General features: G+C 62.1%; 1 protein-coding gene across 1 annotated transcript; it reads right to left on the bottom strand.

The window, feature by feature from the left end:
• Positions 1-101: 101 nt before the first annotated feature.
• Positions 102-22536, bottom strand: LOC117648239. The gene is given in 18 exon segments (XM_034390637.1): positions 102-1221; positions 1548-1658; positions 2500-2649; positions 2736-2850; positions 2928-3180; positions 3251-3775; positions 3846-4424; positions 4497-4770; positions 5076-5215; positions 5298-5313; positions 5315-5368; positions 5968-6161; positions 6381-6464; positions 6900-7052; positions 9949-10091; positions 10226-10516; positions 16509-16622; positions 22318-22536. Coding segments are annotated over 17 exon segments (3387 nt in total). The 5' UTR covers positions 16619-16622; positions 22318-22536; the 3' UTR covers positions 102-1026.
• Positions 22537-24182: the final 1646 nt, after the last annotated feature.

Below are 24182 nucleotides of genomic sequence, written 5' to 3'. Positions count from 1 at the left end.
CCATCAAAACTGTCAAAAAAACATAAACTTTTTGGCTTTGATTGACTGTTTTGGCCTCACGGTTCAAAACGTATTTTAACAGGAAAATAAATGCCAGGATGTGAAAAACAAAAACAATTTATTTCTTCAACAAGAAGTGTACACTTTGAGCACAATCAGGATCTACAGTAGCGGAGGGCAACGGGCAAAATACACAAAAAAATTAAAGAAGGAATACTGCTTAAATAATGACACTGGTTTCAGATTGCGAAAAGAAGCGTTAGCAACTTGATAAGATAAATAAGATAAAATCCCCCATCTTCCACTAACTCCCCTACCTAACTATCACAATTGGACATGCTCTGGACCAGGAGGTCCGCAAACTACATGACGGTCGAGGAACAACTCACGAGGGTCAAGGGTCCCCTCGCATTTATGGCATGATTGTCCCTGCGACCTGTGCAGCCATGCAGTCCAAGGCAAATAAAGAACTGTACATACCCTAACAAAATACAAGATAAAGGAAAACCGGATCAAACGCGAAACGCTCGCGTTGAAACGAATTGGCACAAAGGCTATAATGGTTGTACTCTGACTGTGTGTCCCCCGGGGCAAACATTGAAGCGGAATCCGGGCAGGAAGGCGTCGAGGGACAGCATCGCCCGACATGGCACACCACAAGTCCCGCCACAAGTTGGCAAAAACTTCCGACGGCGCCCCCGCATCGACAGGGTTGCCAACTAGCATGCCTACCAGGCAACTTCAGAGCTTTGCTCTTCGAGAAGTTGCCAGCAGGCAGACAGAGAACTTTTTCGACACAGGTGCATCTCCGGGGAAGTTTCGCATGGCAACCTGCCTTAGGGATTACTCCGGACGGCGCGGTATCGTCGGCTACTCGACGCGGCGCTACTCCTCGCTTGGGAGACTTCGGACGCGCGGGGTAGCGACAGGTCGTTCCGGCCGGCACACTGCTTGGTAACTAGACACTGCTGGACACACGTGGACGCGAGCTGCTTCTTCGTCGTGCCACTCGGCCTGCCGCTCGGTCTACTCGGCGTCGGCGGGCTGGCGCGCGCCCTCCGGGTCGGGCCGGCCCTGCGTCGCGTCGGCGGGGGACGGCGGCGACGGCGTGCTCGGCGACGTGGCGGCGGCGGCGCGCGCCGGCACCGCCGCGCTGGCGGCGATGTGGCGGAGACCCTCGCGGAACTCCCGCGACATGCTGCGCGCCGTCAAGCTGTGCACCTGGGGGAAGAAAAGAACTTTTAGCCCAGCGGTTCTCAGAGATGTCGCGACGCCAAAACATTTCTTTCGGTCCTTAAACGGACTCAGGTGGGCAGTGAAATGCGCCCCCGGTACAGAAGCAGTGGTGGAGTGGGCCGTGCGAGTGCGTGAGTGAGAGAGAACGACAGTGTGGGTGCAGGGGTGCGATGCGTGTGTCTTCTGCACTAGCTCTCTCACACTCACTCACCCTGCGCCCACTCGGCCCACTCCTACGTCGCCAGCAGGGTGAGGTACCTCCTGAGGAACCAGCCCCGCCCCCACTGGGGCCCCCACGCCCCGACACGCACCTGCCTGACGGCCTTCCTGGCGTGCTGCGCGAGCGGCGGCGCCGAGTCCGCGGCCTCCTTGCCCACGATCACCACCTTGGCCAGCGCGTCCGAGGACTTGGCGGCGCGGACCTGCGGGGACAACGAGCATGCTGTACGCCCCTCGTCGCAGCGAGTCGCACTGGCTGAAATTCCCACGATGCGCCAAAGCTTTACCAACTTCAGACCAACCTACTCAAGATTTTCACGTACACTGATTATATTTAAAGTATGATTACATGTGATTTCTTTTGATTATTTTATTTTTATCACTGATTATAGGAGGTTATTATGTTGATTATTGGGAAATATTGGGGATTATTTGAGCGCCGACCTCGGAAAGCTGTTAAAGTGTCGGAATTCAATATTGGTGACTTTGGGCGGCCACTGCGTCAAATTTAGTTGCGGTCATAGGCCTTCCTCGACGCCTTACTATTCTGAAGACCGTACTCTTTTATGCCCCGCCTCGGGAAGGCTTTGACCGCTGATAATTTGGGAGCGGTGGTCACGCAAAAATGGTCAAAAAGTGAATGAATTTCAGAAAATCACCGTTTTTGCTGACTTTGAGCGGTCACTGCATCCAATTTAGTTGCGGTCAAAGACCTTCCTCGACGCCTTACTATTCTGAAGACCCTAGTCTTTTATGCCCCGCCTCGGGAAGGCTTTGACCGCTGATAGTTTGGGAGCGGTGGTCTCGCAAAAATGGTCAAAAGTGATTGAATTCCCGAAAGTATGATAGTCATTTCATTGGATGATGTTTCTTATTTCACTGATTACCAACTAGACGTGCAATGATCATCTTGAGTTGGGTACCCCTGGCCTCAGACTGCCTGGACAAATATTTAGGCTAATTTTGTCAGTGGGCAGGCAGTGGCAGCCTGCACACTGGTGCATCGTGGGAGTTTCAGCCCAAATTTGTGGCAGTACTGCTCACCTGGCTGGGTTGTTCCTGCGGCTGGCTGAGGAACTGCTTGGCCAGCTCGCGGACCGAAGGACTCGCTGGACTGCACAGCGACGAGGACTCCTCGGAGCCGCCGTCCCCGGTGGTGCGCACGGCCGACGACCAGGGTGCGATCGGGGAGTCCTGCAAGGGCGCCAAGTTGCTTTTAGCAGGGCACAAACCTGTGTAGCACCACCTGCAAGTTTCCTGTTTGTCCCCTTGCTACTCACCAGGAGGCTGCTCCGGCGGTCCGCTACAGTCGTTGACTGCGACCGCCTGAGGCCGGTTCCGGACGACCCGGACCCAGCGTGGCCGTTGGAGTTGATGTAGAAGTCTCGGCCGTACCTGCAACAAAGCACCCGTGTTGGTCCTCACGCAAGTTGTGAACCCGACCTCAGCTGCTGTCCGCGGTGTCGACGTACTTCTTGGGGTCCGGGTCCACGCGCAGCGCGATGTGCAGCGTGGTGTCCGTGCCGGCGGGGGCAGCGCCGTTGGGGGGCAGCTCGGCGCCCACCCCCACGGCCCCCACGGCCCCCACGGCCTCCATGGCGCCGCGGAGGGACGCGCTGGAGGCGCGCTGCTGCAGCCGTCGCTGGATGTTCTCCGGGGAGTAGGGGTTGTTGGCCAGGGGCGTGGCCTGCTGCCACTTGCGGTGCTCCCGGTCCGCGATGGTGCCTGCCAGCCGACAAAGACGGTTAGCTTCACGTTGGGGGTCCGCGGGGTAGCGAGGGGACTGCAGCCGCACCAGGTCGCGGGGGCGTCGCCAGCACCGCGTCGTCCGCGTCGTCCGCGTCCCCGGGGCTGCCGTGGCCGTTGACCGCGGGCGCTTCGTCCGCTGCCGCGGGCTCGGCGTCAACGACCTCGGCCATGGCGTCGGCGACCACCGCAACTTCCTGGACCACCTCGACCGGCTCCTGGACGGGCTCAGGCCGAGGCGGTGCAGGCTGTGACTCCGGCGAGGTGGTCGAGGGCGTCGAGGCCGCGGCGCTGTCCTGGACGTGTTCTGGGTTTGCCGCCGCGACGGCGGCGTCCTCCACCTTCGCGGCAGTCTTGTGCTTGGCGGCAGCCTTGTGCTTGGCGGGCGCCTCCCGTCGCGTGGGCGTGTCGTACACCACCGTCTGCTCGGCGTCCTGGTCGCGCGCCCAGCGCCCCGCCAGGTCCACGGGGGAGCGCGTCGACGACCTGCCGCTCAACGTGGACGTCCTGGAGGGCGTCTTACCGACGGGCGACAGCCTGTCCGACGGGGAGCCCGGCTGGTCCAGGTTGGGTGCTGCGGAATCAAGTTTCTCGGTGAGCAAGGACTTTCAGACAGTCAAAGCGAGGCAGTGCGCGGTGCTTACAGCGGTCGGTGCGGTGCGCGCGCGGCACGGGGGCGGTGGACAGCGAGGGCGCCACTCTCCGGAGCAGCTCCAGGTTGCAGGTCTCCGCCAGGCCGCCCAGGTGCGCGCGGCTGGCCTCGGACAGGCCGAGGTCCTCGGTGAACTGGTCGCTCCTCGGCGCCATCCCGGCCAGCACCACCTCCTCCAGGGCGTCGTCGCTGCACTCCGACAGGTCCGACGTCTCCTCGGCGTCCACGTCGCCGATGAGCGCGCGGAAGTCCTCGCTGGGGTTGGGCACCAGCATGGGCACGGGCACGGGGTGGTGGGCGTACTGCGCGGCGGGCTTGCGGATCCGCTTGCTCTGGAACAGCCAGTTGTCCTCCCAGGACTGCAGCGGCGTCACCAGCTCCAGGCAGCTGGCGGGCCTGTCTTCGTCGCCGCCGTCGCCGTCGGCCGCCTTGATGACGTCATCCTCGGCGCCGTCCGGCTTCTCGGGGCGCGGCGCGGGGCGCCAGCCCTCCGCGTCGGAGTCGCCGTCCGACCCGTTGCGCAGCCGCACGGACGCCTCGGAGAGCTCCGAGTCGGCGGAGGACCAGTCGGCTGCACAAGCACATTCGTGATCGCCGTCGCGTTCAAAACCAAGCTGCGGGGATTTTATGCCAAGCCTCTTACCGTCCACGATGTCGACGCCGAGCTCGGGGAAGGGCACCCGCTGCTTCATGAAGGACAGCCCCGCGATGAGCGAGGGCGGCCCGGACGGCGGCAGCGGGGGCAGGGCGGCCGCCGTGGCGCTCCCTCGCCGCCGACTGCTCCGCCGCCGTCGACGGCGACGTACGACGGGCACCTCGCGCACGGCCTCGTCGCCCTCGGAGCGCTCGTCCGAGGAGGAGGCCGAGGACGACGAGGTGGCCGTGATGGTGGTCACCTCCTCGATGCACTCCTCGATCTGCAAAGGGACCAAGGTCGTTAAAAGGCCGAAACCTGGAGGTTACGGTTCTCTGGGAAAGGGCCGGTCCGTCCGAGGGTCCGAAGCAGCGGGCAGCGCGGTGCTGATGGCGCCGGCCACCGTCCATTAGGCCCTAACGGTGCAGCGGCTGGAGTGAAACAAACGGCGGACCGGGAATCGAACCGCGGCCAAACGCCACCGCCCAAGCCAACTCGCGAGTTACGGAAGCAGTCGCGCAAATCTACCAAGCTAGGCTAGCCCTTAATGGTAATGGCATGGTGGGCCGGCGGAGGTTGGCAACCCACCATGAGTGACAGGGGGTCCGAGTCCACGTCCTCCAGGGAGTGGTCCAGGTGGCTGCCGGAGCCCGTCCAGGACTCGGTGTAGGACGACGTGCAGCTCTCGGGCGAGTCCTCCAGCGAGCCCACGCGAACCTCCAGGGAACCTGCAAGGTTTTCGCGGTTTTACGAGGACGAAACAAAGGGGCAGAGTCGGCATTTGAACCCGAGCCGCGTACGTATACTCACTGACAAAATTGTTGTTAGTTGTTGTTGTTGTTGATCTTCTTATTGTTCTTGGTGGAGGAGCGCTCCATCACCTGCAACACGTCCAACAGCACCTCATAATGGCGTGCCGGGCCGTGCCGCCTCGTCACTGTCAGCCAGGGCAGTGCACGCCAGACGGCTTGGCTGTGCCCGGCTCTGCCCCGCCGCCAGGCAGGCCAGGCAGGCCACCAGGCAGGCCACCAGGCAGGCCCAGCCAACAGCCACCGCAACGGCTGCAGCAGATAACCTATAAGGCTTCCCCCTCCCCTCGGCCTTCCGTTCAGCCGACGGCAAGCCGACGGTGGCCTCAAATCGTCACGCCGAAACGGCGGCCTTCGTGATGGGGAGCGGGATCAAGGTCATTAGAGGTGGTCGACGACCTCGCCGACGGCCCTTCAAGTAACTTCGTCAAGTTGCCGACAAAGAAATGGTTTTTCGTCGTGTTTTCTGTGATGGAAATCGCAGCCATACCGAGGAGCCCCTCGCGGGGCTTCTATCCACGGTGCATTCGGCGAAGCTCATCCCCACCTACAGTGCATGACGCGCTAAATCCGATGGCCAGCAGCCTGAGCCGCGGATAGAGGCACAGAGAGGAAAGATCGAGTTTTCCAAGTCCAGGACCCCAGAGTGTCGCCTCCCTCCTGCTCCCCACCTTGTTGACGATGGCGGTGGCCAGGATGTCCTCGTAGGCGCGCGCCGTGAAGTCCTCCTCCAGGGCGTCCACCACGCCGTTCGCCTCGACGCCGTCCTTGTCCAGGTTGGCGACGTCGCGGGCCAGGTCCAGGATGACGGCGCGGAGCTGGGCGTGCGCGCGCCCCGGCGTCTCGGACTCGGCCAGCGGTTTCTCTGCGGCGGACAACGAGGGCTCGGTGATGGAGGAGGGCCTTCCCACCAAAACTCTAGACGCGTTTTGAGCTCCAGAGTCGCTAAACAGGACTCGAACCGAACGTGTGACCCCACCAATGGATTCCTCGTTCGGAGAGCAATCCATTGGTGGGGGTCACACGTTCGGTTCGAGTCCCATTCAGCGACTCTGGAGCTCAAAAGGCGTCTTTCCATACTTACGCGCCATGGCCATCTGCAGGGAGTAGGCGAGCGACGTGAGCGCGGACCTCAGCCGCGGCTGGTGGCGCTTGTAGATGCGCCCATCTGTGGATCCCAAAAGTATTATTATCTTTTTTGAATCGGCTGGCGGGCACTTCGGCCCTGCGGCCGGTGCACTGTAGTGTTGCAGGACCTGGCAGGACCTGGCGGGCTCGGGATAATGGCGGCAATTAGCACCCCCAACGCAAGCCGGCAAGGCGGCATGGTGGCGGAAGCACCGCTGCCTCGCTGACCCCACCGCGAACCGCCGGCCGGCACGGCTGTCCAGCGCACAGTGCAGGCGGCCCAAACTCTGGACGCGTTGTGAGCGCCAGAGTCGCTAAATGGGTCTCGAACCGAACGCGTGACCCCACCAATGGATTGCTCTCCGAATGAGGAATCCATTGGTGGGGTCACACGTTCGGTTCGAGTCCCATTTAGCGACTCTGGAGCTCTGCACGCGTCCGGGGTTTCGGCCGCATCCAATCGACATTGACTCACACTGGGGGTGGGGGTTGGCGGGCCTCAGCGCCACGTCGTCCAGGCCGCCGGACACCAGGGACTCGACGAGTCGCTCCATGAGCTGCCGGACGCCGAGCACCTCGGGGACGTCGTCGGCCTCCCCCATGTCGCACTGCGACTCGCCATCGCCCGCTGGAAAACAACGACAACAAAACTGAGGACTGTGTGTACACCCCGCTGAAAAAACAACAACAAGAAAAGTGAGGACTGTGTACTGCCTTGTATGCGCCGTCAGTCGGACGCGCTGGCGGCACCCGCCGCGGCATAAGTTACAGAGGGAAACAATTGCACGCGACAAATGCTTTTTAGCGGTGTGCTTGGCGGCGCCCCCTGCCGGGCCCAACGGGAAATGCCTCCGTTGACAAGGAAGGATCGCCGGGATGGAAGAATGGCCAATCAGGGGGCAAGCCGTGGGCAAGCCGAGCCAATGAGAAAGTAGCAAGCGGATCTTTTTAATAATCTCCGGCCTTCTCTCTCGCTCACACTCATACTGACTCATACACACACAGACACACACACACGAATGCACACACCCAGGTGGTGGGGGAAAGGGGGAGGGGGGCTGATCCCAGCGGATACACCACACTGTAGAGCATCTCGACTAACAACAGGTTTCACTCCGCTCTCGGTTGTCATACGATTCTTTGTGGAACTCTAGTCACTGGGGTACGTACAGTAGTGGTCGCACCGGGGTTCCGGAGCGGCCCCCCCCCCCTTTCTCTCTTCCTCTTCTCTCTCTTCGAACAATAGGTCCGTAATTGCTTTTGAGGACGTTTCGAGCCGTTTTTTGCCATTCAAGAGCAAATTGCTTTGACGCTGCCCGTCCCGCGTCCCGTCTCGGTCCTCTCGCCGGCGATTGGTTTCGAGACTCGCTTCGAGACTCTCTTCGAGACTCGCCTCGAGACTCGGTGCGAGTCCGGAAGGAGCGAGTGCGAGAGGTGTCGTGCGTCGCTGTCTCTCTAATTGATGCGGCAATAGTGCCTCTTTCTCGTTGCGAGACACACTGCACAGTGGGCCGGAAGACCGGCGGAGGCGGCCAAAATTCTAGACGCGTTTTGAGCTCAAGAGTCGCTAAACGGGTCTCGAATCGAACGTGTGACCCCACCAATGGACTTCTCTCCGAACGACGAATCCATTGGTGGGGTCACACGGTCGGTTCGAGTCCTGTTTAGCGGCTCTGAAGCTCAAAACGCGTCTAGAATTTCGGCCGCCTACACCGGTCTTCTGGCCCACTGTGCACTGTTACGTGGTTGGCGAACGGGCCCCAGATTAGCGATGCAAAATCAAGCTGCGCGTCCCCGCGGCTAGGCGGGGACGGCTAGGAGATAGGGGCCTGACGGTGAGCGAGGACAGACAGCTGCGGAGATAACCCCGCGAGGCGTCCCTCCGAAGCGCGCCCCGGAAGATACGCCCTGTCGCTACAGCCGCGAGCACTGCACGTCTGAACCACTCCACTCTCGTCACCCGTTCAACTTTTCGGCGGCAAGTTCGCAGCGTAGCGAGAGTGTGTACACCTTTACAGGCCCGACAAGGCCACAGGCAACGTGCGCGTGGAGGGTGACTGCGGAGCGATGCCGCCGTAGGCTGCCGCGCAGGACGGCTACTCTTGTACCTGGACGGCGAGGCACGGGCTGCACGGGCTGCGCGCGTCGCTGTGCTCGCTGACGGCCACCATGGCCCTGGCCGCCCTGGCCGCGACGTCGGCGTCGGCGCTGGTGGCGGCGCCACAGCCACAGCAGCCTCTCGGCGGCCAGGAAGGCGACGGCGAGGAGGGTCTCGGTGCGGAAGAGGGGGCCGCTGGCCCACGGCGAGCCCCACGGCGAGGCCCAGGGCGCGGCGGGGACCGCCAGCGCCGCGCCCCGCGCCAGGTGCACGCTGACCCACTTGTCCGCGTCCATCTCGCGCTGCACCTCCACTAGTGCATGCTGCTGGCGGGGCGGGGCGGGGCCGCGCGAGGTGCCGCGGTCACGAGAGCGTCGCGGCGTCGCGGCGGCGACACTGAGGCGACGTCTGGCAGGCCCAGCCCGGCCAGGCCCCGGCCCGCCCGCCTTGCGCCAGCCCCTCCCAGGCTCATTATCAGTACACACCGGCGATACCCCGCGCCGCAGTGCACCTACCTGCCGCGCTACCCCACGCTTCGGGCAGGCCCTGCACCCCTCAGCGACGCCCACGGGAGCGACGCCCAAGCGACTCCCGGAATGAGTGCCTGGCCTGCTGGGCGGGTCCTGGGAGCCCCGATTTCGGCACCGCCTTGGCACCGCCGCAGCTTCCAGGCCCTCCAGGTCCCAGCGGCACGAGCGACGCGCCGCCTTCCGTGACTTTCCCGCGCCGACCCAGCGCCACGACGGAGTGCGGAGGGACCGGGAGGGACACGAAAAATGAAACGACAAGGCTGTGCGACACACCGAACGAACGGGCGTAGAACGAGTGTAGAAAGCGGTGTAATCCACCGCGACTTAATGACAGTGCCAGATGAATGGCGAAGCGTGGCGAAGCGGGCCGCCCTCGGGTGTCGGGAGGGAAGGGGAGGGGGAAGGGCCAAACATGACCGCCCAAAGTGCCGCCGCGCGGCAACGCCGTGGCAACGCAGTCACGAAGGCGCGCCGCGCGCGGCACGCCACTGGTAAACGTTACACCATGATACAGTGCGGCAGCGCGGCCAAGAATCGTTACCCAACGGATAAAACCGCGAACTGACTGACCAAAGGGAAACGGGGAACGCGCGGAAGGCATCACTTCGCCGATGTATTCATGCCTACAGCAGGCAGACAGTGGGACGAACAGACAGACGGACAGACGGACAGACAGACAGACAGACAGACAGACAGACCGGCGAAAGACGCACGGCTACCCGCACTTGGCGCCTTCACTGCAAAGCCCTCTCGCTTTCCCTCCTCCTGCAGGGATCAGCGCTGCAGGGCAGGGAAGTCCAGCGCGTCCTTTTTATCGAGGCTGTCTCTCTCGCACGCGTGCCCCATTGGTGCGAGAGAGACGGAGCGACTTCACTGGCCAGACGGGCGGGACTGACCTCCGGAGCGCGGCCGGCGTACGGACGTCAGCTTCGCGTCGTCCCTGGGGAAGTCCTCCAGGCTCTGCAGGCTCTGCAGCGGCACCCGGATGAGTGCGGGCGCGTCGGCGGCCTGCTGGAACCACACGTCGGGCACCTCCCTCCTGCGGCACACAGTGCAGTGGCAGATCAGAAGTAAAGCTAAAGACATACACACCGAACGCCTGCAGCGTAGGCAATGCACACTCCCGTGTCGTGCGGTTGCCTACCCCGGGCTTGGCAGGCGCCAAAGACTCACCCTATTCCAGTGTGGTGCCGGGAAGTGCCGTTGACAGCGCTGTGAAGGACGCCGTTGACCACGCCGTTGACAAGTCCGTTGACGGCACCGTTGGCAAGTCCGTTTACGGCGCCGTTGGCTGTTCCGTTGGCAGCGCGGTGTACCACGCCGTTGGCAGTTCCGTTGACAGCACAGTGCACCACGCCGTTGGCAGTTCCGTTGGCAGTGCCGATGGCAACGTCGTTGGCAGCACTATACACAGTCGTCTTCGTTGTCGTGTCGGCCCACGGCTCCAGGGAAGTCCTCTGTGAGCTGCCAACACAACGAACACAAACACGTCAGACAGTGAGATCGCGCCTGATCCTTCATTTCTGAGGAGTGAGGCGCTGTCACGATTCGGCAAAAACTATCGGACCTGGGTTTGAACTTCGTATTTTTCCTCGCTACATGACATCTGCGTGCAAATCTCCTCGCAAGAAAGCGCCCTCCGCAAGCCACTCCATCCCTTTCCCGATTTGGGTGTTGGGCGCCGCCGCGTGCCGCCGCGCTGGGCAGGCCGTCGTGACCGTCCGGCCGTCCGGGCGACCCGTTCGGCCCGTTGTGGGATGCAAAACTCACTTGCATCTGCATTCAAAAGGCGACCATTTTTCACGCGAGCTCCGCGTTGGGTCCGCGTTGGCGCCGAGCGTGGTCCGGCGGGCCGATTCCGCGAGTCGCTCCGTCTCTCTCGCGCTCGCGGCGCGCCCGGCGCCCGGCGCAGGTGCGAGAGAGACGGAGCGACAGGGGAAAGCGATGCTGCACCCCGAGTGCAGGGCGTGCAGGGCCGGCCCAGCGAGGCCGGGCCGTGGCGAGCAGTGGCGCGAACGGCATCGCACGGCATCGCACGCAGCCACTACAAACCCGGCCACGGACAGGACACGCCGCGCGCCACGCTCGCGCCAAGGACTCGGCTGCGACTCGCTGAAAGTGTACCCGCCCCGCCCAGTCAGGCGGGGGTGTGCACGGCAAACTTGGTTACGGGACTCGAACCGAACGTGTGACCCCACCAATGGATTGCTCTCCGAACGAGGAATCCATTGGTGGGGTCACACGTTCGGTTCGAGTCCCGCTTAGCGACTCTGGAGCTCAAAACGCGTCTAGAGTTTTGGCGAGTGAATGAGGTTCGCGAGGTGGGGCCGTGGCCGCGAGGTGCCGCGCGCTGCCGCATGCCGCGTGCCGGTGAAAGGGACCAGACCGATAGGCCTCCGACCGCACTCGGCTCGGCAGGCTCGGCACCACAGGGCAAGGCTGCGAGGCTGCCGCACGTTTCAGGGACCCCGCTCGGCTCCAGACTCAGGCTCCACCGGGAGGTGGAGAAACACAAGCCAAACTCTTGGGTAAAAGCAAGAGCATTGTCGTTATCACAGTGCGCCGCCTTGTCTTATCGAGGTGGCCGTGACTTTGACTGAGGTTTCCAGGACTTTGAGGACTCTGCCGCCCTTCCGGGAAGCGCGGCGGCTTCCTCGGTGCCTTTGGCGCCCTTTGGCGGCTTTGGCGGCGGGGCCTTCTTGGAGGCGGCCAGCGTCAACACAAACGCAAACACGCCGCGCGCCGTCTCTCTCGCCCCCCTGCAGTGTGAGAGCGACAGAGCCTGGGACAGAGCACTGCAGCGGCGCCAAAAAGAGCGGGCCGTGTGAGACTCGAACCCGCGACCCGGGGAGTGCTGGGCTGGGCGAGCGGACGGCAGATAGCCATAAGCGGGGTCCGTGCTGAGCGGGTAGCCTTCCGGCATGGGGTCCCACAGCAGGGAGCACTCGTGCGCCCCATGGTGGTCCCGGGGACTCGGGTTCGACACCCGCCGATGATCCCATCTTTTGGCTCAATGGAGGCCCTCTAGTGTAGTGGCGCCCACTGCCCGCTCGTGAGGCCAACAACAATTCAGTCACGTGCCGAGGCTGGCGGTGCGCTGTGCGTACGGGCGTACGGTGCTCCTGTCACCCGCTAGCCCACATTCGGGACTTCCGGTGGCGCTGCCGTGGCGGTGCACAGTGGGCCAGAAGACCGGTGAAGGCGGCCGAGATCCCGGACGCGTTTTGAGCTCCAGAGTCGCTAAATGGGACCCGAGCCGAACGTGTGACCCCACCAATGGATTGCTCTCCGAACGAGGAATCCATTGGTGGGGTCACACGCTCGGTTCGAGTCCTGTTAGCGACTCTGGAGCTCAAAACGCGTCTAGAGTTTTAGCCGCCGGCGTCGGTCCCCCGGCCCACTGTGTGGCGGTGCCCTGACGGTGCCGGCTCTGCCCGTCACCGCCGCCGCGCCGACCGGCGACCCCGGACCCCGCGCCGCCCTGCGCACCGCGCCATATTTCCGGTTCTCCGGTGCGTTCGGTTATTTGATTCGGAGCCGAACGGAAGCCGAGCGTCCTTCGGGTGCGAGGGAGATCGTCCGGCCCGCAGTACGCACTGCCTGCCTCGTCGCTCTGTCTTTCTCGCACCGCTACGCGCCGGCCCGCGAGTGCGAGAGAGACAGAGCGATGAGTGGGACTCCCGTGTCATGCTCCACCGGCCGAATGACACGGTCAGCACACTGATTCCGAGAGTCGACTTTGTCACTCTGTCTCTCTCGCACCTGTAGGGGATGGCCATGAGTGCGAGGGAGATGGGGCACCCAGACGCCTTTAGCTTCGGAGAGAGGGAGAGACAGAGAGAGACAGGAGCACAATGCCGATCACGACGAGAAACTGTTACAACTCATGGCGATGTATGACTGCGACTCATGTCTCCCGGCCGGCGAGGTGAGGCGCCATTATTGCTCTACTTTGGGTTTCGAGAATTGGAACCTTTGCGCGGCTCAGTGGGCCAGAAGACCGGTGGTGGCGGTCAAAATCTCGGACGCGTTTTGAGCTCCAGAGTCGCTAAATGGGACTCGAACCGAGCGAGTGACCCCACCAATGGATTCCTCGTTCGGAGAGCAATGCATTGGTGGGGTCGGACGTTCGGTTCGAGTCCCATTTAGCGACTCTGGAGCTCTGCACGCGTCTTGGCCGCCTCCACCGGTCTTGCAGAGCCGCTTTGTTTTGGCCCCTTCTTTCTGCCAGTGTGCATAATGCGGCGTAATGACTGACCTAGCCAGGGCCGCTCCAGCAAGGGCAGTGGGAAAGCGAGCCCAGATTGGCATCACTGCATCGCGGGGACGAGAACGGAGTGATTAAGGCAACAACAACAACAACCGGCGGCTTAATTCCAGTGAGCCTCGCGCCTCGCGAGTCTTAACAGTTGCCAACTCAACAAAAACAAAATCCACTTTCCAGTGCGTCTCGTAGAGAGTCATGCTCAAAAACATGGCGAAGTTTGGAAACGAGTTTTAGAATCAAGTTTTCTGAGCTCGGCAGTGCTACCACAAGTAGGCAAAAACTCCCCATGATGCTCCCATGCCGAAAGGGTCGCCAACTTCTCCACAGCGAAGCCCAGATAATTTCCAAGTGGGCAACCTGAGGTTGGCCGCAGCCCTTTAAGCACTGGTGCACCGTGAAAATGGTTTGCCCACTTACTTGGCAACACTGACGCTCACGTTTAAAGAGATACGGGCGTGGAATGTTTGTCCAGTTAGCGCTGCACGTCGCTCCACGCCAGTTTGCTGTCGGGGCGCGTCTCGTCGCTGTGGCTCTGTGCCCTTCCAGAAGTAAACAAAGCCCTTTTTATTTTACCGGTCGGCTTCCCCCATGCGACCCTAGCGGGCCCCGCGCGCCACGCCCCGCCCCGCCACACTGCCTTGCGGTACGCATACGGAATGTTTCCATGCGAGGGACTGCGTATCATCGATGAATACATCAACGCAGACACTCGAGAGCGGGAGAGAAAAAGCAAAGATTTTGAAGCGTTGCGTTGGTGTTAGAACTTCAAGCGCCCGAGTCCGGTCAGCGCGGCGGTTTTTGAATGGTGGCCAAACGAAAATCGAAAATCTGCAGAGGGCGCCTGGAAAATGGAAAAAGAATCTAGCGTTGTCTCTCTCTGTGAGGGGGGAGTGCGAGGGAATGCATTAGACCTGCATCTTCTCGAACGTGTGCCCCTTATGCCCTACGCCAGCATGGCGCCATACCACGGCACCACCGCCCGGGGCACCACTTTCCCGACACTAAAAACCCCGTAATGGTGGCGGCACTGCTAAGCCTGGAGTCGCCTAGAGTCGCCTGGAGTCCTACAGTGGAGGCCCAGAGGGACCGGCGGACCGGCACACCAGAAAAACAATCGGCGCGGCATTCCGTTAGCGGGCCAGCCATTTAAATGGAGATCTCCCAACCGATATTGGCGGCCGAAGTGGTGCGAACCGCCAGTGGGACTCGAACCGAACGTGTGACCCCACCAATGGATTGCTCTCCGAACGAGGAGTCCATTGGTGGGGTCACACGTTCGGTTCGAGTCCCATTTAGCGACTCTGGAGCTCAAAACGCGTTTCGAGCTTTGGCCGCGCCGGTATTCCGGCCCACTGTGCAGTGGTGGCGCCCCGAGCGCGGCCTTTCGTCACGACACTCTTCGCCCAGCCTGCACGTGCACCATTAGACAGCTGGCCCTGGCCGCCCTGCCTCCAGCGGCAGGTGGTCAACGAGGGAGTCCGACGGCGGTAGGCGGCGGGTCACAGGTGGAGGCTGGCCGGAGTGGCTGGAGAACGGAGGCTGGTGAGAGGAACCTCACCTAGGCGGCTGGAGCGGCTCGAGCGGCTGGCCGGTGCATATTCCGGTTCGGCACCGCGGCGCTGGCACCGCTGGCACTGCTGGCACCGCTGGCACCCCCTCCCATCCCGGCCGTCGCGGCGTCCAGCGCGGACCGGAGCAACGCACTCGCCTGGGGCCTGGCCTGGACCAGCGGGGACAGCGCGGCCCTCGGCGTGCTGCCTGGTACCTCACCGCGCGGACGGGTACCTCCTGCGCGACGCGGCCGCGGCGGAGCTGGCGGAGCACTGGCCGGGCCGGGCTGGCATTCCCGGGCGTCCAGGCCGTGCCGCCGCGGCGCCCTCACGCCCCCCTCACGCCCCCCTCCCTCGGCCCGGTGAGGCGGATCGCGGCGCCGCTACCCCGCGCTCGCGTCCTGCCAGGCCCAGCCAGGTCCTGCCACCGATACTCCAGGCGACAGCCCTCGCAGCGGCGCACAGTGGGCCGGAAGACCGGTGGAGGCGGTGGGAGCAGTTTCGCCGCAAAGTTGATCAAAACGGTCACACACGTCTTTTGAAAAAATCGTGTTTTAGGCCGACTTTAAGCAGCCACTGCGTCTGACCCGAGGCGGTATTTCGTCCTCCCTCAATGGGCAATTAGTCTTTGGACCTTCCTGAAGCATGCCTTTGTTACGGAGTGCGATTATCTGCCTTAGTTTGGGAGCAGTATTGCCGCAAAGTTAATCAAAACGGTCACAAACGTCTTTTGAAAAATCGTGTTTTGGGCCGACTTTAAGCAGCCACTGCGTCTGATCCGAGGCGGTATTTCGTTCTCCCTCGACGGGCAATTGGTCTTTGGACCTTCCTGAAGCATGCCTTTGTTACGGAGTGCGATTATCTGCCTTAGTTTGGGAGCAGTATTGCCGCAAAGTTGATCAAAACGGTCACAAACGTCTTTTGAAAAATCTTGTTTTGGGCCGACTTTAAGCAGCCACTGCGTCTGATCCGAGGCGGTATTTCGTTCTCCCTCGACGGGCAATTGGTCTTTGGACCTTCCTGAAGCATGCCTTTGTTACGGAGTGCGATTATCTGCCTTAGTTTGGGAGCAGTATTGCCGCAAAGTTGATCAAAACGGTCACAAACGTCTTTTGAAAAATCTTGTTTTGGGCCGACTTTAAGCAGCCACTGCGTCTGATCCTAGGCGGTATTTCGTTCTCCCTCAACGGGCAATTGGTCTTTGGACCTTCCTTAAGCATGCCTTTGTTACGGAGTGCGATTATGGTTCCTCGCGGATAGTTTTGCTTGTCCTGGCGGGTACGGGTACAGTGCTGTTACTCGCGTCCATAAGTTTTACGGGCCCGCTTGTCGCGACTGCAGCAGACGCCGGCGGCCGGCGCGCACGGACGCCGAGCCGGAAGGAAGTTCTTTGGAGCGAGGGGGAGTGGGAGGGGAGGGGGTCTGATCGGCGCACAGGGCACGCCAGGCACGCCGCGTCGGTGGCTTGTCCATACCGAGCGCCCGCCCCGCCCCGACGGTAGCGCACTCGGTAGCGCCCCATTGTACTCGGGACAAAGGTCGTCGCCGTCATGGTCGTCATCGTCGTCATCGTCGTCGGCGTGCTCCGCGCACCGCCACCACCACGACGACGGCGACGACGGCCTGGTGCTGCACCCACCTGCCCCACTGCAGCGCCGTGTCCACCAGGAAGATGATGCCCGAGACGACGCCGGCCAGCACGCCGACGGCACCCACCGAGGCCACCAGGTTGAGCACCGCGGTCAGCATGGCGCTGCAAACAGAAGACAGTTAGACATTTCTCGCGGCCGATCAATTTCAACGGGCGCTGAACGGGACCGATCGTGTGACCCCTCCAATGGATTCCTCGTTCCGAGAGCAATCCATTGGTGGGGTCACACGTTCGGTTCGAGTCCCATTTAGCGACTCTGGAGCTCAAAACGCGTTCGGGTTTTGGCCGCTCCACCCACTGAGTCGGTGAGCCGCAAGGTGGGTTGCCTGCCGCCGCGGCGCTCTCATCCTCGCCCGGCAACCCAACAACAACCGTTCAAAACAAAACACATTTTTTCCTAGCGTCCCTTGCGTGTTCTAGATCCTAGGCAATCTGGTTCGATGTAATCTGCAGCGACTCTCTAGAGGCGGTGCTCCTCAAAGAGATAAGGATGCGTTATCTCGTCCGAGGCGCGACAACATTTGCATTGGCTTGGCGGACGCAGAAATCCCCGCGGAGATGATGAACCCAGGCCCAACGCACTGCGGTAATCCATGCGTCGATCCGTCGGGGACACGCCCATCTTGGCGGGGATGCTCGATGGGTTGCCTACACTGTGTGGGGCAAGCCCTCGGTGGAGCAGGATGGGTTGCCTACACTGCGGGCGCGCTGGTGAGAGCGAGTGCTGGACGCCGGTGGAACAGCTCCGGACGTTGCCGCCTCTCCCAGTGTACTTACTTTTGATTATATTTTGTTGCACAAAAAGGCAACGTGAATTTTGAAAGAGAGAAAGGCGCCTCCTACACTGTCAAAATTTTGCTGGTAGGGCTTCCCCATTGATTGTGAGCCACGGTGTCCCAGAGACCCAAAAAGAAACGAGAACCAAACACTCGACAATGTCAAAATGTCAAAATGAAATGACGCGCTTGATAGATGTTCGCACGCTCGGGCGAAATTACTCTTCCGATAATGAATGCCATCACTCTGTGCACAAGCGTCCGGAACTTGTCCCGACTCGGTTTTTCGTTCGAAACTGGTTCCGGGGGCTGTCCGGGCCTCCGGGGCGACGCTCCGAGACGGCGCGGACGAACCTCGAAAACAGCTCCTCTCTCTGTCTCTCTCTTTCTGGACCGCCTGCCTGGCCTGCCCCCGGGCCCCGTCCTGCTGTTCAATGTCGAGGATGTGGTGTCGTTCTTCGAGCCCTGCCACGCCCTGCCACGCGCTGCCATGGCAACAGGAAACGGACTTGTCAACGAACTCTCCTCTGAAATACGGTTTCACCGACTGTCATGCCAGCGAACTAGCAGTGGGCCCGCGGCTCAAGTGGACCCCTGCTGACCCCCGCTTCATTTGCCCGGCCGGACCAAACCCTGCCCATTTTCAACTCTTTTTTTTTTTGGAGGTGAGGGGTTAAGCTCGCCGCCAGACTCGACGCACCTTGCGTGAACCCACCTGCGTCAAAGTTGATTTCCCGCCACACTACAAGACCGAAAAAGTGGTGGCTGGAGTGTGCCGGCTTGTCGACGCACTCTGCAGCCACAGTGTAGCGTCTACACTCCCGGCGGACTGTACCAACACTTGGCGTCTTGCGGTGTAGGAACGACCCGTCGGCCCATTTGGCGCCACTTCTTTCCGCCGTCCTCCCCGAACCATTCGAGCAATAAGAATACCACTAAAATCATAATTGAAGGTGATCCCGGCCCGGCGGCATCGGTGACGCACTGGCCGCCCGTCCGGCCCGGGATGACGAGGGCCATTCCGAGCAGGGTAGCACGTCTGGAGCCTTGACGCGGTGCCTTTGCCTACACGCGCGCACGCACGCACACGCACACACGCACACACACGCACACACACGCACGACGTACATGTAACAACTGGTCGGGTCCGGCAGTAAACGTCCACCAAGCTGTCGGTCGAGCTTTTGCGACGGTTTGCGGATGAGATAATGTCCACGCCATTACGACCCGACGGAGAGAGAGAGAGACAGAGAGGAGAAAAAAGTTCCGAACCGACTGCGGAAATAAACTTGGCGGAAGCACGACAACACTTCGCTGCTTCGGAAGGACTTTAGTATACGTTTTTTTTTTTGTTTTTTTTTTTTTCAGGATGGGTCAAAGACACAGATGAAAAATCCCGCGCGACTGGTATTCGAACCCAGGCCCGAAGGCCCGAAGGCCCGGCATCGTTTCCACGCCACTGCATTCACACGTTCTCGTGCGGCGACATTGACCGGCCCGCACCGCCGGGCTGCCGCGCTGCCTCCTCTTCCAGGCTTCTGCCCGGTGCAACTCTGCCCTCCCCCCTTCCCCTGACCCGTTTCTCATCCGCACGCATCTTCCACGGCCCGCGCCTCTAGACGCTAGACCTTCCAGACGCGAGCAATGTCTCTATTTTATTGTTTCGTTTTCCGAGCTAACGAAGCTAATTCGTGCTGCAGTGTGGGCTGCTGCGCCCCCGGAACTCGGAACCCCAACACGCGGGCCGCCTCCGCCGGTCTTCTGGTCCACTGTGGAGCGCCCGGTCGGTAGGCCGCGCGTCGACTCGACTGCGTCGCGGGGGTGCCTACCCCGGACTCCGCGGGCGCCGAGGACGCCGAGGACGACGTCGCTGCTCCTTTTTGCTGCACGCCGTGAGGAGGTCACGGCGTGACGTCACGCAGTCAAGGCCGCCAAAAGTCTGCTAGGGCGAGTACTGGCGGAGCGTGCTCGCTCTGTCGCCGACGCCGCTGCCACGCCGCTACCCGCGAGTGCGAGAGAGACAGAGCGACGCCTCCTCCTTCATTATGCAGTCGTCAAAGTCCCCGCGGCGAGCGCGCCACAAAAAGGACGAAAAAAAGCGTTCCGCGAACTCAAATCGCAGTGTTCCCAACCTCTGCGAGTGTGTGCGTGTTGTGTGTGTCCCACAGCACGCGACCCCCCCCCCCCCTCCTCTCTCAGGACGGGCGCGCGCTCGACATGAGGCGAAAGTGATTTGGCTGGAGCGTCCAATAATGACGTCACACTCGAGGGGGGGGGGGACAGCTTCCCTCATTCCCTACAAAATTTGACCACATTCCACATTCAGGTGGCAGAAACGCCCGTGGCAAAAATCATTGTTCATAAACTTTTGCAGTGGGTCACCCCCTCATGAGATGGACGCCCTCTCGAGTCTGGTCATCCCGCAGTGATGCCGTATGCCTGTGGCGTTGTTCCCGCCGGCTTCCTGTTGGAGCGGTGCGGCCGGGACAACCGCGCGGTACTGCACACGGTCCGCGTTGACAAGCGGATTGCCCTGGCCTCCTGCACTGCCCCTCCAGGACGGACTGTCCGGCACTCCAGTGGCGGAGCAGCCGAGCGGCCTGCAGCGTCTAGCCTGGAGGCTTGCCTGGAGGACCTCGACGTGCCGTGCCGCGGCAGGACGTTGGACCCGCGGCTTCTGGATTCGCCGGACAGGTCTGGGCCACTCCAGGTTACGCACACACACACACACACACACTCACACACACACACACAAACCAGCACATGGAAGAACCTCCAAATATTTTTTTTTAATTTTAAATTTTTAACAACAGCTGCACAGATGTTAAAATCTCGGTACAGAGGACGTGCCCCCCAACAAGGACCGCCGCCGCCGCAGTGGTTCGCGGCGCTATGATGTGGGGCAGGGCAGGGCAGGGCAGGGCCTAAATGATGTAACCGCCCACCTGTCCCGTCCGGGCCGTGCCGTCCCGCCGATCAGCCGTTCGTTCGATTGCATGTGCGCGACTTGCAGCTCCCGAATGCTCCTTTTATGCTGGGGCGCGACTGGGGCGCGACTGGAGCGCGACTATGGAGCGGAGCACGCCTCCATTCGCGCGCTGGAAGGCCTGGAAGGCCTGGAAGGTCGCAACCGGCGCCCTATTATCATTTTTTTTAACAAGGCAGTACTTTCATTTCTCTAAAAAAAAAATCCATTATTTTCTGGCAACAGCGGTTGGCTATTTTAAAATCTCAGAACAGATTTCAAATATCTCACCATTTTGGAAATACTATTTCTCACTAAATTGTTTACTGTGCAGATAATTTCGCTCCAAAAAAATGCCGTCAAGAAAACAAGCAGAGAACCCAGAACGCAGAGCAGCAGTGATCTCAGATCGTGCGCGATCTAAATTAGAGCCTCAAAAAACGGCTGTTTCCCCTCGAAACGCCCTGAAACGGCCGGCGGTACATTTCTCCTCTATTGTAACCCGCTCGCCGGTCGGCCGGTCTGCTCGCCCGTCGGTGAGGCGATGGAGGAAAGTGGAGATCACTCGGCCGAGAAGCCCTGGCCCTGCTACTCCGAGGAATACATCGCCGCCAAATCGACGCGCCGTGCCGCCGTCGCTGCACAGTGGCGCCGCCGGCCAAAGCTCCAGACGCGTTTTGAGCTCCAGAGTCGCTAAACAGGACTCGAACCGAACGTGTGACCCCACCAATGGATTCCTCGTTCGGAGAGCAATCCATTGGTGGGGTCACACGTTCGGTTCGAGTCCCATTCAGCGACTCTGGAGCTCTGCACGCGGACAGGCCGACAGGCGGCAGGGGTGAAGCCGGGCCGGGCCCAGACCCAGCCCCGCTACACACTCGGGACACTCGGGGCAGCATGGCAGCATTCCTCGCAAGGACCAGACCGGACCCGCAGCTCAAGCCCTTCACTGGAGTCGGAGTCATCTCCGCCGCCCGTCCGTCTGTCTCGTGCTTCGAGGCTCCAGGCTCCAGTCCGCCCGGCCGTCCGCCACCGCTTCGCCACCGCTTTGCGCTGCACCTCCCCGCCATCCACACCGAGTACGGAACGGTGTCCTCCCTACGGCGGACCCACCGAGCGCCACTCTACCCGATTCAAGTCTGGACCGCCAATTTTTGACCAGCGGCAGCTTGTTTGTCCATTCGTGCACTCTACGCCTTTCCCAAGGAGGCACTCCTTTTTCTTCTCCTTTTTTTTCTGGCCCGACTGTTGCATGACGCGTCGCATGCACATACACCTGTTCGACCGAACAACCCGAAGTGCCCCCCCCTCCCCCTCCCCTCCCCTCCCCAGATAAGATAGCAGCGCTGCGATGGGCGAGTCGTGCGAGAGAGACGGAGACAGACGCCACACATTTTCGCCGGCGAGGAGCGCGGTGCGGCGCGGGGGGTCGTCGTGCTTGGCGTCGCCCGGCGTCGCCCGGCGTGGTGTACGAGTACGTCGTGTGTCACACGCGATTCCCCTGTCGCTGCAGCCTCTGCACGGTGGGCCAGAAGACCGGCGGAGGCGCCCGAAGCTCCAGACGCGGTTTGAGCTCCAGAGTCGCTAAATGGGAGTCGAACCGAACGTGTGACCCCACCAATGGATTGCTCTCCGAACGAGGAATCAATTGGTGGGGTCACACGTTCGGTTCGAGTCCTGCTTAGCGACTCTGGAGCTCAAAACGCGTCTAGAGTTTCGGCCGCCTCCACCGGTCTTCTGGCGAATCCCCAGCGCGCCCTCACAGTGTCTCCCCGCTTAGCATACGTCTAATTGCCGTGAGTGAATCTGCGATACGAGTCGGACGGTGTAGTGCGCGTCGGATACGCCTCCATCCCGCTCGTTCAAAGTGGCCGCGCTGCCACGCTTCCCACGACACTGCCGAAACCAGTCCGCCGTCCCACCGCCTTGTCTAGCATTCATTATCACACGGAAGTGTGACACTGTCACGCACGTGCAGCAGCGTCACACGGCGTCACACGGCGGCGGCTCAGTGTGACAGGTGTGTGACAGGTGTGGCGGGCCGCTGCTTACCTGCCTGGGGCGGTGCGGGCGCGACTAGAAGGGAGGTAATCCTTGGGGGCCTCGGTGGGCCTTGGCGGGGCCTTGGCGGGGGCCTTGGCACCGGGGGGCTCGACGCCCCATTCAGTTGGCGAGGCGCGGTGGCGGCGTGAGGTCGAACGCCATGTGTGCGACGCTGTGCGTGAACCGCGTGAACCGCGTGTGCCGTGGTCGCGGCCCGGGCCGCCTCGCCTCAGACTGGGGCCGCTTCTGCTGCTCCGCGAAGCCGAGCCTGGCCAAGCCTCCCGTACAGCCCGCGGCGCGGCGGGGCGGGGCGGGGCGGGGCGCGGCGGGGCGGGGCGGGGCGGGCGCGGCGGGGCGCGGCGGGGCGGGGCGGGGGCGGCGGGGCGCGGGGGGCGGGGCGGGGCGCGGCGGCGGGCGGCGGGGCGGGGCGGGGCGCGGGGGGCGGCGGCGGGGCGCGGGCGCCAGGGCGGGGCGCAGGGCCGCGGGGGAGGGCCCGGGGCGGCCGGCGGGGGCCCGGAGGCAAGGGCCCCCACCGGCCGCGGGGGCACCGGGGAGGCGGGGCCCCACTCGGCCACCGGCCCCTGCAGGGCCCGGCCACGCCGAGAGAACACGGGGCCCCCCCGAGGACCGCCGTTTTCTCCATCAGGGGGGCGCACAAGAGCCCTTCCGACACCGCCGTGTGCCCCCACAAAGGTTTTGGCCCGGAAAAAATTCCCACGATGCACCAGGTCGAAAGGGTTGCCAACCTCAGCCTGCCTCCTCGGCAAAACCTTCAGCAGAGCGGGCAGGCTGAGGTTGGTTGGCAACCCTTTCGGCTTCGCTGGGTCGCGCCCAGTGTTTCCCTTTCCCCCAGGCGATTCGCGGACGGCCCCTCATCGAGGCGGATGGGACGGGACGGGACGGCAGGTTGCGGTTATGACAATCGCTCGGCGGAGAGGCTTCGCCGGCTTCGCAGTCAAACGACCGCGCCAAAACGGACGCCGAAATGGATGGTCTGGTCGGACGGGCCCTGCCTGGCCCTGCCTGGCCCTGCCTAGGCTCTGCCACGCTTTGGCGCTGATTGCTGGAGATCCCCGCGACCAGCAGACTGATTCCGAGCGCCGCACAGGGACTGAAGACCGGTGGAGGCGGCCAAAAAGCTAAGCGTGTTACCCCACCAATGGATTCCTCGTTCGGATAGCAATCCATTGGTGGGGTCACACGCTCGGTTCTTGTCCCATTTAGCGACTCTGGAGCTCAAAACTCGTCTAGGATTTTGGCCGCCTCCACCGGTCTTCTGGCCCACTGTGCGCCGGGTGGCTGTTCGACCACCCCGTCGCGGTCGCGTCCCAGAGCCCGGCTCCCCGTCGGCTGGACCAGCAACCGCAGGACTGAGTTTGCGGCGGGGGGGTCAATGTCAAGGTCGAGGTCAAGGTCGAGGTCGAGGTCAAAAGGGCCACCAAGCGGGCCGCGTGGCTGCCAGCAGCTGTCTCTTTCGCGCTCACAGGGCTAGAAAGAGCGACGAAAACGACTCTCGGAATCAGTGTGCTGGTGGCTCTGACTTTCCATTTCTTTGCCGCACGCCTCGATGCGCACGGGGAAGCCTAAGCGTGGCGCGACACGACACACTGCACGCACTGCACGCGCTGCACCGCTGCAACAGTGTTTCCATGTAAGTGGGGCGAAATTCCCCACGGTGCGCCAGTGTCGATAGGGTTGCCACCCCCAGCCTGCCTCGCTCTCGCGAAGCTCTCTAGTGGGCAAGCTGCGGACGGCAACCCTATCGACACTGGTGCACCGTCGGGTGGCCTCCTTACGCGGCGTCCTGCACTAGTGGGCGTTATCATCCGCGAGGCGGCAGCGTTGATACTGCCACTGCCGCGGTATCTGGAGTGCCTG

Source organism: Thrips palmi, unplaced genomic scaffold (assembly GCF_012932325.1).
Source record: "Thrips palmi isolate BJ-2018 unplaced genomic scaffold, TpBJ-2018v1 HiC_scaffold_3, whole genome shotgun sequence".
Lineage (NCBI taxonomy): Eukaryota > Metazoa > Arthropoda > Insecta > Thysanoptera > Thripidae > Thrips > Thrips palmi.
The sequence above is the reverse complement of the archived record's forward strand: the minus strand, read 5'-3'. Positions and strand labels throughout refer to the sequence as shown.